Source organism: Lemur catta, chromosome 11 (genome assembly GCF_020740605.2).
Source record: "Lemur catta isolate mLemCat1 chromosome 11, mLemCat1.pri, whole genome shotgun sequence".
Classification (NCBI taxonomy): domain Eukaryota; kingdom Metazoa; phylum Chordata; class Mammalia; order Primates; family Lemuridae; genus Lemur; species Lemur catta.
The window spans coordinates 65,764,721-65,781,743 of NC_059138.1; the positions used below are offsets into that span (position 1 = coordinate 65,764,721).

The 17,023-nt window shown below is 34.2% G+C and overlaps 1 protein-coding gene across 1 annotated transcript in view; it reads right to left on the reverse strand.

Moving 5' to 3' along the window:
- SNX13 (sorting nexin 13) overlaps positions 1–17,023 on the reverse strand; it is a 138,476-nt gene that overhangs the window by 90,802 nt on the left and 30,651 nt on the right. Inside the window, exon 2 of the mRNA XM_045565359.1 lies at positions 1,116–1,228. Within this exon, the coding sequence (XP_045421315.1) occupies positions 1,116–1,228 (113 nt within the window). The remainder of the gene's footprint in view (positions 1–1,115; positions 1,229–17,023) is intronic.

Consider the following 17,023-nt stretch of genomic DNA (forward strand, 5'->3'; position numbering starts at 1 on the left):
CATCAATAAAGATGTTCTGAACTCCATGTATCTGACTCTTATGACTGAAATAAGTCTAAGCGTTTCAGTACACGGTATAGTATTTAAGCAATATGAAAATACTAAATCTAATATAAAATAGTTTTATAGAGAGTCTTTGACATCACTGCTCAATTTAAATAATTCACAGTTGTTCAACAATCAGTAAGTATACTCCCTATAAAATGACAACATGCCATGTCCTTCAAGCCTGTACCCCAAAAGAAGTGATAGGTGGTAGGTATATTCGGAAGCTAATCCTTCAGTGTCTTATACGGTCTTTCAGGCTGCTGTTTATATATGCTATTCAATTCAGCTAAATCCTCTAAAACCTACAGGCTCAAACAACTCTTCCAAATATCTAGGGCGTCAGAAGATTTTTTAAAAAAAGAACTCATAGGTGTTCATTCCACAACTAATTACATAAATATATCATATAAATACACACACACACATTAACAATAAAATATTCATTTCAGCTAAGCTACCTTGGTGAGAGTGTCCAAATAACAAGCATCTCACTTGTCTATACATTTTCTAATACTTTCTTACAAGCCATGCCTGTATATGAAGCTATAATAAATTATGACTGATCCTCCCTTATAAAGGTTTACCAACCTAAGGGAAAACAAACATTGCAAACCAAATGACTATAAGGAGAAGACTGCAAAATCAGACATTTATTTGAATTCTCTAGGCCACAATGACAACATTCATTAATAGAAATAATTAACATTATTGTTTGAAGTCTAATCAATGAAACAATTTCTATAATGTAAAACTGGTTGTGTCATCTCAATTTAAGTTATGTATAATGGACAAGAAAACTGCAACTTTATTTTCACCAAAAAAAGTTCATATCTTCGGAAACTGAAATTTCATTTTTGAAGATGATTACCCATATTCATAGTACAAATAATAACCATCACTGTTTTTTATTTCTATGAGTATCTTATGTTTACTTTTTTAAAATTTTAGTAAAAAGTTCATATAACATGGCATTCACAAATAAATCACACTCCCATTTCTCAGTCATTTGTTTTCATTTGAACAAGACATGACACATGAATTGTAAAATTATCAATGCGTATACTTACCCACCCACAAAGCAGAGGATATAAAATGCCAAATAAAATATTACAAAGGGTCCAAAGGTTATTAGAAAAAGGACAATGCCAAGGCTTCCCCATCCCCATATGGATAGACTGGCCTGAAATAAAGCAAAAAAATATAAATAAATAAATAATTCTCCATATAAATTAGAAAGGAACTAACAAAACTTTTTATAGTTTTAAATTTCTCCTTTTAAACATTTATGGTTTCAGTAACTGTTAAAATATTTGCTTTTAGAAATGTAAAGTATATTATTGAAAATTTATCTCCAAAAAACAATTTATAAAATCTTTATGTACAGAGATTTATAGCACATCAGCAATGATAAAAAAAGAAAACTAGTGGCAATGCAAAGATACAAGAAGAGAAATAGTTACAAACTGTTAAGTGGAATGCTAGCATGAGAAATATAACAAAGTATTTATTAAAACATTTGCATATTTATATATGCAAAAGTATTTATAAAAGGTTAAGTAGGCTACAAAGTTATACTTATTTAAAATTAATATTTTACTTTAAAACTAAGTCCCAATATAACTACAGCCTAAGGAGCTTTTTTTTTTAATTTAAATTTCAAGGTAAGAAATCCTTCTCTCACTGAAAATAGTGATATTTTTCTTCTACTCAAATTGTGTGCAGAAACTCATACAATTATAATTACAAAAGTTTCAACTTCCAGTTACCAAAATTTACCATGAGCTCAACAAAACATCTCCAAAAAAACTCCATCCTTAAAAAATTAACTATAAAATCCTATTTTGCACAGAATTATATTGTTTTATCCAATAAAAAATACTCCTTTTGTTGAGGGCAAACTGGATTCCAGCAATTTAAGTCATTTTGAATAAATAAATGTATTCAATTCAACAAGTTCCCATATCCATTCGCCTTGCACTGTGAGGTAGTACACAAAGGAAGCATTTGTCCCACTCATGCCATCAAGGAGCATAGAAAGTAATGTCTCACAGGAATGTAACAATTAGACAATGAACCAAAAAAAAATAATAGAAAGCATTATAAGACGCTAAACTGAACAAAATTAATGACCAAAAAACTATAGAACAGACAATAAGTGCCATGGGTTATGAGAGAAAGGAGAACTTTATTTATTCATTCATTCACTAGTCATTGACTGCTTCCTATGTACTAATAAGCACAGCTCAAGGTGCTCAGGATACCACAAGAAACAAAACATACCTTCTTAAGTCTACATTCTAGTAAGAAAGAAACACAAACATGTCCTCCGAAGTTCACGTACCTTTGTAATTTTTTTTCATAATGGGGAAAAAGACCAATAAACAAGTAAATAATACAGTTATATCAGCTAGGCATAAATGCAATGGAGAAAAATAAAGCAACTGCATATGGTCAAAGAAGCTTGAATGATCAGATGACACATAAACAGAAATCTTGGATAAGATTTATTTCAGGAGAATTTATTTATAATACTGAATCTTCCTATCCCAAAATGATATTTTTTTCAATTTTTTCATATCTTCTTTTATGTCTCCCAGTGGAGTAGTTTTGGCTTTTTCTTTTACAAAGGGCTGGTACAACTCTTGTTCATTTGTATTTTATTTTTTTTTATTTTTATTTTTATTTTTTTTATTTCAGCTCATCATGGGGGTACGTAAGTTTAGGTCATATACATTGTCCATGTCCTGCCCATCCCCCCGAGTCAGAGTCCCAAGCGCATCCGTTCTCATTCTCCAGACAGTGCGCCTGGCACTCATCATGTAGTCATACCTCCATCCCCTCCCCCCCCCCACCTCCCCGGGTCTGCACCTTCAAGCATGACCATTCCCCAGAGGGTGCGCAACGCACTCGTCATGTAGGCATACACCCATCCCCTCCCCCCACCCCTCATCCCAGTCTGATATCCAATTGGTATCTTTCCCTGATGTACATTTAGGTGATGATCAGGGAAACCAGTTTTCTGGTGAGTACATGTGATGCTTGTTTTTCCATTCTTTGGATACTTCACTTAGTATAATGGGTTCCAGCTCTCTCCAGGAGAACCAAAGAGATGTCGTATCATCGTTATTTCTTATAGCTGAGTAGTACTCCATGGTATACATATACCACAGTTTACTAATCCATTCGTGGATTGATGGGCACTTGGGTTGTTTCCACATCTTTGCGATTGTGAATTGTGCTGCTATAAACATTCGGGTACAGGTGTCTTTGTTAAAGAATGACTTTTGTTCTTCTGGGTATATGCCCAATAATGGGATTGCTGGATCAAATGGTAGGTCTACTTGAATCTGTTTAAGGTATCTCCATATTGCTTTCCATAGGGGTTGCACTAGTTTGCATTCCCACCAGCAGTGTATGAGTGTTCCTGTCTCTCCGCATCCACGCCAACATGTGTTGTTTTGGGATTTTTTGATAAAGGCCATTCTCACCGGAGTTAAGTGGTATCTCATTGTGGTTTTGATTTGCATTTCCCTGATAATTAGGGATGTTGAGCATTTTTTGATACGTTTTTTGGCCATTCTTATGTCTTCTTTTGAAAAATTTCTATTCATGTCCTTTGCCCATTTTTTGATAGGATTGTTTGATTTTTTCTTGCTGATTTTCCTGAGTTCTAAATAGATTCTTGTTATCAGTCTTTTATCTGATGTGTAGTATGCGAAAATTTTTTCCCATTCTGTAGGCTGTCTGTTTATTTTTGTGACTGTTTCTTTGGCTGTGCAGAAGCTTTTTAATTTAATCAGGTCCCATTCGTTTATTTTTGTTGTTGCTGCGATTGCCTTAGGGGTTTTCTTCATAAATTCTTTGCCTAGACCAATGTCTGTGAGAGTCTTTCCTACATTTTCTTCTAGAATTTCTTGTTCATTTGTATTTTATTATCCTTTTTCCTCATCCTGGCCACTATTATCTTTCAACCAGAGGACAGAATGCCCGTTAATGAAGTTTCTGCTCTGCCTTCATGCTCTCCCCCCTGAATCAGCTGGGAATACTGTTTCACCTACAGAAGTGGTCTCCTCTGACTTTCTTTTAAGAGCTGAAAGTAGGACGTAGCAGTGATTTAGAGTGAAGTACAAAGCAGCCTAGTCCCTCTGATAATACTTCTGCTGAACATCCAGTACCTGATCCACACTACAGTACTGCCAGATGCCCGACTATGGGAAACAGATGCTATTTCCCAAGACTCACTCAACACCTTTTCCATTGACTTCCCCAGAAAACAGTTACTGTAAACTCTCCAGATAACTGAAACCAGACTGTGACCCAGATACTTTATTCAACCTACCTTCTCCAGTGAGATTTGATCTAATATTACCCTTTCTTTGCACAATTAGATTTATGCTTCCAGTCAGTTTTTCAAAGCTAAACATCTTATTGCTTAAGAATATATTCAGAGGTCTTAAAAATAAAACCAAGAGATTGGCTATCTCTGGGGATAAAGCAGCATTCAATTGAAAGACAACACAAAGGGGGGCTTCTCAAATAGTAATGTTCTATTTCTTAACCAGGTGTTTGCTTTAAACTATATAAATGTCTTATTGATTCTTATGTTTGAATCACGTTTCATAAATATTCAAAAAAATCACAATTAGTTGATATGGAGATTAATACAGCAATCACTTAAGCAGAAATCCTCAATTTGTCTAAAAACTCAAGTTTTCAGACCCTTACATGTCTCTTATTACTAATTTGAAAAGGATAAAAAAAATCACCAAAAACAAACTCCTATTCATTCGGCAAATATTTGTGAATACCTACACAGTGCTGAACAAAACAGACATTATCGTCTGTCACATTTTTTAAAAAATCCATGAGAGGATCATTAAGTTTGAGAGGGGTTTTTTTTTTAATTCCTGAGACTAATAAAATTAAAAGTTTCTAATCAATCAAGTGCTCATTTGCTTTGTGGTTAATCTCCTACAACTGTTAACCTTCAAATGTTTACTAAAACATCAGAATAGTGAACTGTCCAAAAATAAACCTGTAGGTTATTCTTAGTGTCTCATAACTATAATTGGCTGATATTTTAACCTTATTATTTAGTGGGATGAATTAAAAACATTCAATCTAACACAACTAAAAATTTTTAGTTCTAGTTATTTCCTAAAATGACAGGATGATAAAATTTAGAGTAATTTTGTTGTAACTCAAAAGCCTTTCATAAATTCAAACTGGTATTACCTCAAAAGTTTCCCTATAATGGAAGACAAGCAATAGAAAAAAATCTACAAGACAGTGATTTACATTAAAATAATCCTTTAAGACTGGGTACAGTGGCTCACCCAGTAATTCTAGCACTGTGGGAGGCTGAGGCAGGAGGATTGCTTGAGGCCAGGAGTTGGAGACCAGCCTGAGCAAGAGTGAGACTTCATCTCTACAAAAAAATAGAAAAATTAGCCAGGCGTGGTGGACAATGCCTGTAGTCCCAGCTACTCAGGAGGCTGAGTTAGGAGAATCACTTGAGCCCAGGAATTTGAGGTTGCAGTGAACTATGATCACACTAGCCCAAGTGACAGACTGAGACCTTGCCTTGAAAAAACAAAATTTTAAATAAAAAAATTACTTGGGCATGGTGGCACACATCTGTACACCTGTAGTCCCAGCTACTCAGGAGGCTGAGGCAAGAGGATTGCTTGAGCCCAGGAATTTGAGGTTACAGTGAGCTACAATAATGCCATTGCACTCTAATACACAAAAGAGTGAGATACTGCCTCAAAAAAAAAAAAAAAGCCTTTAAGGTACTACGATTTTCTTTGCTAAATGCAATAATCAACACTAAAATATCCATGCTGGCCGGTCCCAGAATCACTCACAACCATGAGTTGGAAGAAGTCTTCAAGATCATCTACTATAATATTTCTCAAACTTTAAGGATCTTAAATGCAAATTCTTAAAATGCAGATTATAATCTAGTATGTCTGGGGTAGGGCCTGTGATTTTTTCAAGCTAACAAGCTACCAAAGAACTGTTTAGAACCAAGGACAATTATATATTTATAATTCTCCCTAAATTAATTTTTAGGTCCATAAAACCTTAGTCAGAATTTCAAAATCAAAAAGCTCTGAAAACCAAATTGTACCAAGCATCCTACATACCACATCTCATTTACTCCTCAGAACAACTTACGAAGTAGTCAAGAAGGTAGTGACACAGTGTTCAAAAACTATGGGCTGAGTTAAGACTACCTGAGTTCAAATCTCTCTTTTACTATTTATTAACTCTGTAACCACTACATGCCTTCTCTTCCTCACCTATGTCACGTGGTTACTGTGAGGAGTAAATGAAAGCATGGTCCAGTGGTCAATTTTAGCTTAATCACTATAATGTCTAGTTTAACAATAAGGAAACTAAGGTTCAGAAAAGTTTTAAAGCATTGCCTAAGGTCACACAGCTAATAAAAGTGAGATTTGCTCCTAGGTAAATACTGACTCCTTAACTAACCATATCATTTGTCAGCTGACAATTACCTGAAATTACAGGTATAGTAAGAAAAAAATGTTAAAATCATAAATAATTTATCTAAATATAAATCAGACTAATATACCTCCCAATAATCAGAAAACTAATAAATGAATGTAATAAATTCCTGTTCTGAACATAAACTATATACTTTTTATTATTAGAAAATCAGCTTATCCATGTATACTCTAAATAAATAAATTCAGTTCCAGACAAAGAATTTCAGTTTCAAAGGGTTCAATTTGTTAGTTTGCCCAGATAACCTACACGTATCAGTTTAGCCTTGAGCTCAGGGACACAAAAAGACATTAAAAATAACCTCTGCTTCCAAGATACTAAGAATCAAGAAATCACAACATAAAGGATCACAGACGCCTCCTGACAATAGAAAGCAAGTAGAAATAATTTACCCTTGTGATATTTTATGCCTATCAAGGCATACTGACATTTATCTCATTTGATCCTCATCACAGACATTTGTAATAGGAAAAGGCAGCATAATACAGAACTAAGAAGAGTCAGAAATTACAGATTGCCATTCGTACTTTCTGTACAACCTCTGCAAACTCATTAAACCTCTCTTTGATCCCATTGGCGCAATGAAGGGACTGAGTTGTGAGATCACCTCTCAAGTCAAGTCTAGCTATAGCAGATTAGTTACGCAACTCTGCTCATAATTGCACAGCTAATTATCCTGGCTCACGTGGAGAGTGGGAGTAAGTAGAAACAGTTGTTTTAGAATACACTGTCTGAACTCCCATAGAAAGGACCTTGGACTCTGAGATAAGTCTAACTAGAGTGCGTCAACCACTCTCAGAGTTATATTGACCCAGTATATTTTAATCATTATATGACATAGGGCAACCAAACACATAGGGCTGAGAATTTTAAAGTTGATACTAATTCAATGCCAATTTGTGTTACAGAAGTTATAGATACAAATGTAGATATAGATATATACAGTTCAATCACAAGAGTAAGTAGCCATAAGAAGAGTGGCCTTATTACAAGTATAGCCTGGTTTTCTTCCACCTTATTCTATCTACAATAAGTTGGAAATTCTTCTCCAGGTAATTTCAATAGACTGTGCTCCTGACATGGAACCTTGTCTCATTCAACATTACAGAACAATTTAACCAAGGCCTAGTACATAGAAGCTGCTCACTAAATATGAAACTAATCAATGAATGTACTAATTAAAGAAACGAAATACGGGAAGAAAGGAAAGAGAAGGGAGAAAAGAAAAGGGGAGACCAGGGATAGGCGAAAAGGGGGAAAAAGGGAAGGGCAAATGAAAAAGAAAAGGACCTTAAATTGCAGTGCTCCTCCTCGGCCTCACCTTATAGCTTCAGGCGCACTACATACTAGCACAACTCACACCAAAACCCCACCCTCCTCTCCTCAAAAAAAACTATTCAAGGGTTTGGTCCTCATTCTCCCCTGGGACAGACATATAAAAAATGATGTCCTTTTAGCTGGCTCAACATGCCCTAATACCAACCTGTCTGCATCACTACTTCCTCTTGGGGGATCAGCCACTCAGGGATCGGTCAATTGGCCCAAAACCCCTCTTTTCATGCTCCAATGACAGGAGAATAAAGATTCTCTTCCATTCAACCCTATTTAAGGTACCTAGTATATCCTTGTGAGGATGGTTAAAGACTCGAGACACAGTACAAGTTCTCTTTTCTTTTTTTTTCTTTTTTAATTCAGGATATCATAGGGGTACAAACATTTTGGTTACATGTAACGTGTTTGCCTCACCCAAGCACAGTACAAGTTTTCAACTCAACTGTTGAGCCAGGAGGGACAGAGAGCCTGTAGAAAGGGTAGAAAACTTAATCAACTACCCTTGTCTCCAAGCTGGCTAAATAGCCAGCAGGCAAAGATGATGACCACTGGATCCTATGAAGTTTGTCATTCCTCTCCCAACTGGGGACTCCCACAATGAGAGGTTATACATACACATAAATGCACACACCTCTATGTATTTTCAATTCTTTGGCAATAGAACCACCTCCTTTATGGCATAGGTATGTTGTTCAACTTCTAACATTTTCAAGAATGAATTATGTACATATATATATGTAGTGACTATTTGAACAAACCCTTCATTTTTTAAAAAAGGCAATAGTTACAGAAGATCATAGACTATTACACGCTAATAGTAGGACTCCAAACATCCAATGATAAAGAAAATGTGAGATAACAGGCTACTACAAATTCAATGTTTTTTAAAAATAGATTCTATCAATTATAAAATTATCTACACACAGTTTAAAATAGCAGATACATTCATCATGTGTATTATTTATTCAGGATACAAACAAGGTTAGGTTGCAGATCCCCTCCCTGCCCTACAACCCATTCACTGGGAGTCACTGAATCAGAGAGAAGCAACCACAATATGAAAAAATCAAAAGACTGTATTTACTGAATGCTTTCCCTGATATAAGAAGAATAATAAGACTATTTAAACTGCGGATGGTTGGGGATATAGACCAAAGAACAATCTTGACAGGCTTCCAGCAAATATTCAAAGCCTCAAATTGCAAAACTACTTTATTACGCTTCCTGAATTTCTGATAAAATTTCTAGTGATATAGTCAAAGTTGAAACAAGTTAATCAAAGGACCTTCCAGAAATAATATTTTCCCACCAGCTATACATATTTTTGTGCTTTATTATTAATAGCTTTCAATAAATAATAAATTTTTTAAAAGATTAAACTTTAAATCTTCATCAAAAAGAAAATATTAGGTTCTTTTATGGCAGATTTTTTAATATTTGAGAAAAAATAGATTCACTTCCTTATATATGTTTTCATTTGCTAAAGGGCTATTTTAAATTTGTTTAGGAATGGGACTGATATCACAAACAACACACACACTGTATGTCACACAAAAAGGAGAGCATTCCCTTAAAAATAATCGAAAGCAATCATTTTAAAGCTGCCAGAGAATAAGACAATTAAATTTCAATTATGTGAGCTAACTATGTGAGCTAACAAAATCCATCAAGATATCAGAAAATACCAGTTTAATTATTCTGAGCACATTGTTTTCTTTGTATTAGCATATTTAGCCTGATTATTTTTCCTAAATTTAATTGCATACTAGTAAAGTATGTATAGCTATTATTCATATAAGAAAGGGAAGGAGCTATAAATACACAAATATTTACTTATTTTTGAAATGTAAGGATACACAAAAACTTATAAAAATGGTAATATATGGGGAAAGTAGGAAATGGGATACAGGGGACAGGGATAAGAGCTACACATCTCTAAAAATAGCCTGTTCCGTAGATCTGATTTTGTAGCAATGTACATATTTTAATTACAAAAACAAACAATTGTATACACTGACAAAGTAGAATAACCACACAGAGAAACTACTCCAAGTGATTTTACAACATTAATTTGTGAATTCTTAGTAGGATATACCTTAAGAACAACAATGAAAAATACCTAAAAAAAAATCTTAAATATTTTATCTTGCAGTAAAAAAATATAGATAGTTCCACTAATATGAATCAAGACTAGTTGGAGGAATGCCTGATTCAAAGTGTGGAGCAGGAAGTAAGTCTAAGATGAACCTGGAGCACCAGAAAGCTACCAAAGACTACTAAGGATATGTCAAGAGGACTCAGGAGACAATCTGAAGAGGTATCAACTGGCTAAACATAAATCAGTAAGAATAATAACTGTAATAGATTGGAACACTTCAAATATTTGAGTTCAGAAGATCCTAAAATACTTTTTAAAAATTTCATTGATCATCTTCGAAGAATGCTAAAGTAACCACACCATAATTTTGAAAAGTGGTATAGAATTAAGCCTTTATCAAGATAATTAAGGAGTTGATGAAAATCCAGTTTCTCTTTAAAGAGATATTCCTTTGTCATTAGGATTCTTTAAAAAAATATTATAAAAAAATACAATGAAATATTCCATATAAGAAATGACAAAATTAGAATATCACTATATTGCATACCTTAATGAATTAGGGGTCTAGTGGTATCTAGCTGCTACAATTGAAAAAGAGACACACAAAAAGAGAGACCAGCATCATATGCCTCATGAAAGAAAAATATACCCCACCATCACGAAAAAGTCTTGCTAGAAAAAAAATCAAACATAAATCTGATTTAGGAAATGCAGAAGACTAAGAAAATGTTTCACCACACTATGGAGATGAACTAAGCAAAATTCAGATTACGGGGAAAAAAACCTCAGCGCAAGGTCATTTGCCCTTATTGTCTTGAACAACAAATGAAGTGCAAAGGGGGAAAGAAGAGAGTCAGGGGAAGGGGTTTGGAGTAAATCTCTAGATTAAAACTGCAACGTGTAAGGTTTATTCAAACAAATTTTAACAAAAATACAGAAGAGGGAGGAGGGGAAGAGGAGGGTGAAATGGGACAGGAAGAAATTTGTTAATTCTAAATATATTCTAAAGATCTGATTATATTAATGAGTTACTGCTTATTTTTTTAGCTGGCAACATGGTATTAGGATTCTGTCTTAACAAAAAGAATCCTTATATTTTAGAAATGCATTATGAAATATTTACAGATGAAATCATATATCTGGAATTTGCTTCCAAACAATTACTGGAGGTAGACAGGGGAGAAAGTAAAAATGGATATAGATGAAATATAATTGTCCATGAGTTAATAAATATCTAGGCAGGGCATGGGCATGGGAAGTTCACTATGCTATTCTTTTTATTTTTAATGTTTGAAGTTTTTCATTAAAATTATTTTTTAAAAAACACAACAATCATAAAATTTACCTGGACAGTAAATACACTTGCATTTAAGTAACCGCCATAGGGAAATAAATAGCCCATAAACATGCTATTAATATATGTTTATAACACAGGAAACTAATTTGGGATTAAAAGTTTCCTATGATTAATTAATAACAGAACAACATGACTTAAGAAAAAGATTCTTTTAAATATGAAACTAAGTAATGAGTTTTAATAGTCTATTTTATGTGTGTACATTTTATATAAAAACTACTGTCCTTCAAAACAATTATTTTGGGGGTTTCATATTGATTTTGTAGTAATTAGACAGGGATGTGTTAGGCCTTACCGATATGCTCAAACTCAAAAGATAAAATATACATGTAACGATCACACAAATGTGGTGCTACAATAAAGAGATTTACAAAGTATTTAGGGAATACAGAAAAGATAATGTCTCCAGAGCTTGAACACTTTTGAAACTCCTTTAAATTGTCTTCAAAAGGTAATTTCACAATATTAAAGAAAAATCAATCTCTTTATAATTACCCAACTATTTGTACCAAAATGGTACTATCCAAAACCAATTACTAACTTTATATACTAAAATTCTGGTGATTTCCAAAAATAAAAACTCCAATTGAACAAAGATTTACAAATGCTGGGGCTACTCAACAGTGTACCACAGAAAAAATACTCTTCAAAATTCACTGTTTCAAATACAGAACAGAGAATAACATGTTTACTGAACTTAAGCCCAATGCTCAGGGCTATTTATACTTTTATGTCTAAATATATTTAAAGATTTTGTTTATAAATGGCAACAAAGTAAGAATACGATCCTTACTCTACATGCATTAGTTGTGAGGGATAAATGCATTATTGAAGAGTTTCCAAAATGTAATTTTTAAAACTACATATAAATAGTCTCAAGTACAAGATGACTTAAGAGAAAGACAGCCAGAAGGCACTACCTATGAATTATAATAAACTGATACATGGTCAGACTTACCAATGCCCAAAAGAACAAATGAAAAGAAAAAAAGAAAAAGAAAGTCAAACTGCCCAAAATTCGTTCAACTTTTAATGAAATGTAGAAAACCCTGTTTCACATAATATTAAAAGTAACTGTTTTGACTCATTTCACAGCTTTCATAATCACTCATTTTAGTATAGAAAATAACAGATCAATAACTCTGATACAGAAAACCTTAAGAGAAACTGTAGGCATATATAAAATACGTATCACATAATTAAGAGAAATTATTACATCAGAATTTTAGTTGACATGATAAATTCACACATACTTTAGCTCCATCTAGACTCTTCTCTCAAGGAACGATCACACTTCCTGTATTCAGGAGGCCTACTGCATAACTGTCTCTCATAATCTAATCAAATACGATCAAAAGCTGGTTAGATCAAGAATCAACAAATTCTAATATTTTGTGACACATTTTTAATATATAACTTTAAATTTTAAGATCTAATTTTAACACAAATGGATTTACAAGGGAAATCTGTTCCTAAGTGTGAACATGCAAAATCAAAACTATTAAAGCTCCATTGCAAGAATCATTACTCTTCCCTCCCAGAGTGTCAACAAATAGAAGAGCCAAAGGTCTGTTCCACATATCTCCTTGATTTTCCTATGGAATGAGTAGGAGATTTCCTGTAAAAATTCTTTACCTTGATTCAACAAAAATAAATAAATCAAGATAAAACAGTCAGCCTTAACAAATCATATTCTTAGTTCATCTGGTAAATCACATGTTTAGAACCTGAAAGCCAGGGACTGACAGGAACATTTCTATTTATGTTGGTTACATTCTTAGAGCAAAACACCAAGTTATTTTTTGTGTTGTGTGTTTTACAATTTTATACTTAAATACGTGGATAAAATAATAGAAAAATATCCTCCCTAAAAACCACTGGAGTTTCAAGTCCCAGAATCATAAGGAGCTTAAGGTGGTAAAGATTCACTGCTAGTATAAATTACCACAGATGAGCCTCAGCCCATCTGACTCAAGACCCCACTATTACTCAATCTCTCAACTTTCTAAGCCCAGGGATTCAGTCTGTCTCCTTTTATACTACAATTTTCTGCGGCTTCCAGTCAAGTTTTTTTCTCTTACCCTAGTATGCAATAGAATCAAATATATATCAAAAATCTCAGTAGGTCCTGCACACAGAGGCTCCACAGGGACACAGGCGGATATGGATGTTTCCTGCTTCCACTCCCGAGACGCTAACACTGTGACGCTAACACTAAAGCAGTTCACGAGAAGGCACAAGTTCTTCTCTATGCAAGGATTCTGCAAGCAATTTGGCAAGTTTCAAATGATTCTGATGGCAAATACCTGAAGGACTGGGCAAGGAAAGAATTCAAAAGGAAAAACAGCGCCACCAAAGAGCATACGATCCGGATGATGATTACTCAAGGCAATATGCAGCTCAAGGAGGTAGAAAATACACTTGCTTTAGCAAAATCTTAACTATAGCATTTTGAAGGATTTTAAAGTCTTCATGCATTTTGTTCACTTTGGGCTTAACAATGGGCAGCCCGAAGCCAAGTCTTGCTGTTTGTGTGTACAGTATTTGGGCAAAATACCAGAAGATGGAGCATGGTAACTCACAGAGAGCAAAGGAAAGCACATCAGAACAATGACCTTGGCAATGAAAAACACCCTGAGTTTTGGAAAATGTTTGAAATGATAGCAGTTTTTGAAAGAAGAATAAACCACTACAACAAATAGCCACTTAGCCCATGAAAAGATGTTCAACACAGTTAACCATCAGGGAAATGAAAACCAAAACCACAGTATCACTTCACATCCATTACAATGGCTATAATTAAGAAAAGAAGTAGTAACAAATGTTGAAGAAATTGGAAGCCTTGCACATTGCTAGTAGGAACATAAAATTTGGAAAACAGATTTATTTCTTCAAAATTTAAACAGAGTTGCCATATGATTTAGCAATTCTACTAGTTCTATAACCATCATTTGACAATAAAAAGAAATAAAGGACTGATACATGCTACATATGGATGAACCTTGAAAACACTGTTAAGTAAAAGGAGCCAGTCACAAAATATCACAAATTATATGATTCCATTTATATGATCCAGAATAAGTAGAAAAATTAGTGGGTGTAGGTGGAATGAAGAGTAACTGCTAACAGGTGTGGGGTTTCTTCTCAGGGTGATGAGAATATCCTATGGTTATACTGTGAGGGTTGCACAACTATGAATATACTCAAATCCATTGAATTGAACATTTTCAATGTATGGTATATGAATTATATCGGAATAAAGCTGTTTGAAAAACTGTGAGATGTAGGACTGGGGGTATACAGACCCCAGGAGATAGCCTGGAAATTTCTTGAAAAATCCTTCTGCACTATCAGGGTTATTGAGGTATGTTCTTCAGATGTGTCATGGTTTGATAGAAGACTCTCCAAAAAGATCATTACTAGGTATGTGGATCTTCATTGGGAAAAGAAAAGAAATTGAAGCTTAATGAACACACTGACGCACTTACCAAAAAGAGGGAAGACTTTAGGCAACTTCTGGATGAAACTTTTCTGAATACCTTAACATCCATGTGGAAAGAAGTAAAAAAAAATCCTTAAGGAAGATTCTCAGTGTATTCGGTTCTCCCTCAGTGACAGGAAAAAATAAAGAGAATTTGAAGAATACATGAGAGACAAACACATCACAACCAAAGCTGACTTCAGGACACTTTTGAAAGCGACCAAATTTATAACATAATTCATTTAGTGAAAGCTTATGGAAGATGCTGGGATTGGCAGTCCCTCCAACTGAAGTTGTCTGTTCATCAACAGAACAGAGCTAAAAAGCTAATCTGAGAATCTGACCAGCAGCTGAAAGATGTAAACAAAACTTTGCAGAATGATAAAATGGTATTCAGTACTGGACTATGTGCCCAAAGAGAGGAATAAACTAATGGTGGCATACATTGATGACCTGGATTGCCAAGGTCCACCCCCACCTCTCAGAGTCTACAAGACTAATTCTGATTAATCTTCCATAAGGGTAGTCTACTAATTCAAAATGGTTGCATGAGCCAATTTCCAGGTTTTTATATGTATTAGTCAACCTATATTGCAAAATGATCTATAATAACACAAGCATTTCTTGAACAGAAAACACTCTGGAAATATTTCCCCTTGTGTAACATGATTGATACACTCTAATATAGGCTGTCTCTAGTAAATCTAAAATCTTGAAACTAAAAAAATCATCCTTTTGTGACTGTGAAAGTTGATGACTTTTAGTGACATTCTTCCTGACAGTGGTGTGCATGGAGGAGTTTTAAAGAGCACAGATGGTTTGAATTTGCAAGGTTGCACATATCACAGACTCTAAGAAAACCTAAGTTGGGATTTGTTTTTTGTTTTTTAAAGCACATAAAACACTAAATATTGAATTATCTTCCAGAGGCTAAGATTACTGTGATGGATGGACATACTTTTAACTTCATCTCTAAAGTTTATTTTTTTCACTTATATGCTTTGATTATCCCCTCTGAAGTCTTGTTTAGCTAAGTCTTATTTAGCCTAAGAGAAGATTTATTTAGCAATTTCTTCTAAGGTATAGAACCCACAGTCATTAAGATGTTGGCCAGAATAAAGCTGCTGATGAAACATTTTATTCATCATGCAGTGATTGGTATCAGTATTCTGGATTAGACAACATATTACCTTCCTGGGTATTCCCTGAAAACTGTACTCCTGTTTGAACGTTAAACTTTTGTTCCTAAGTTTAATTTTCAGATGTTTGTTCAGTTTACATATTTGAACAATCTTTTTATATTAAGGTTGAAGTACAAAAGCTTTATAGCATTAAAAAAAATGTCTCAGGAGGTGACGCTAGTTGATCTTTGTTACATAGGAAGAATTTAAGGATCTAAGGATTGAGAAAGGGATAAAAAATTGGCAGTGTTTTATTTGGGCAACATAGTAACTTTTTTAAAAATTCTAAATATAAACATTTAAAAACCCATAAAAATCAACGTTTTGGGGTTTTCTTGGAAAACAGAAAAATCTGGAATCACTGGAATCACATCCCTGCAAGGCAATAACTAGATAAAGCTGAGTGGCAACACCACCCGTGAAAATGAGCCATGAATGCTTGGGTATTCCCATGGCCCCAACACTTGCTATAAGACTCGTCTGATGCTTAGTCCAAGATGTGATTTATCAAAATTTTACTGCTGTTTTGATTAGCGGAATGTAAATCAGATATGTGAATAAGAGTTCACATATCTGATTTAAACATTTCCTTTTCTCCAGTTACTCAGACAAAAAAAAAAAACTAATAGCTTCAAGAAGAATCCAGGGGAGTGAAGAATAGAAGGAAGAAAATTAGGAAACCAAGGTATCACAAGAATAGAAGAATAAGCACCACATAACAGGGTAGTAATATTCACTGGGGTTTGGGGGGGTGGGGGTGGGTAAACTCACAACTAATGGATGAGGTGAGCATTGTATGGGGGAAGGGCACGCCTCTAATCCTGGCTTTCGTGAGGCAAAGTCATAACATGTAACCAAAATGTTAGTACCCCCATAATATCCTGAAATAAAAATAAAGAAGAAAAAAAAGAAAACAGAAAGAAAATTAGGAAACCACAAATAAAGGCTGCAAAGCGGAAATTTCTGGAATCCATTAAAGTGAGAAAGGGTAAAGA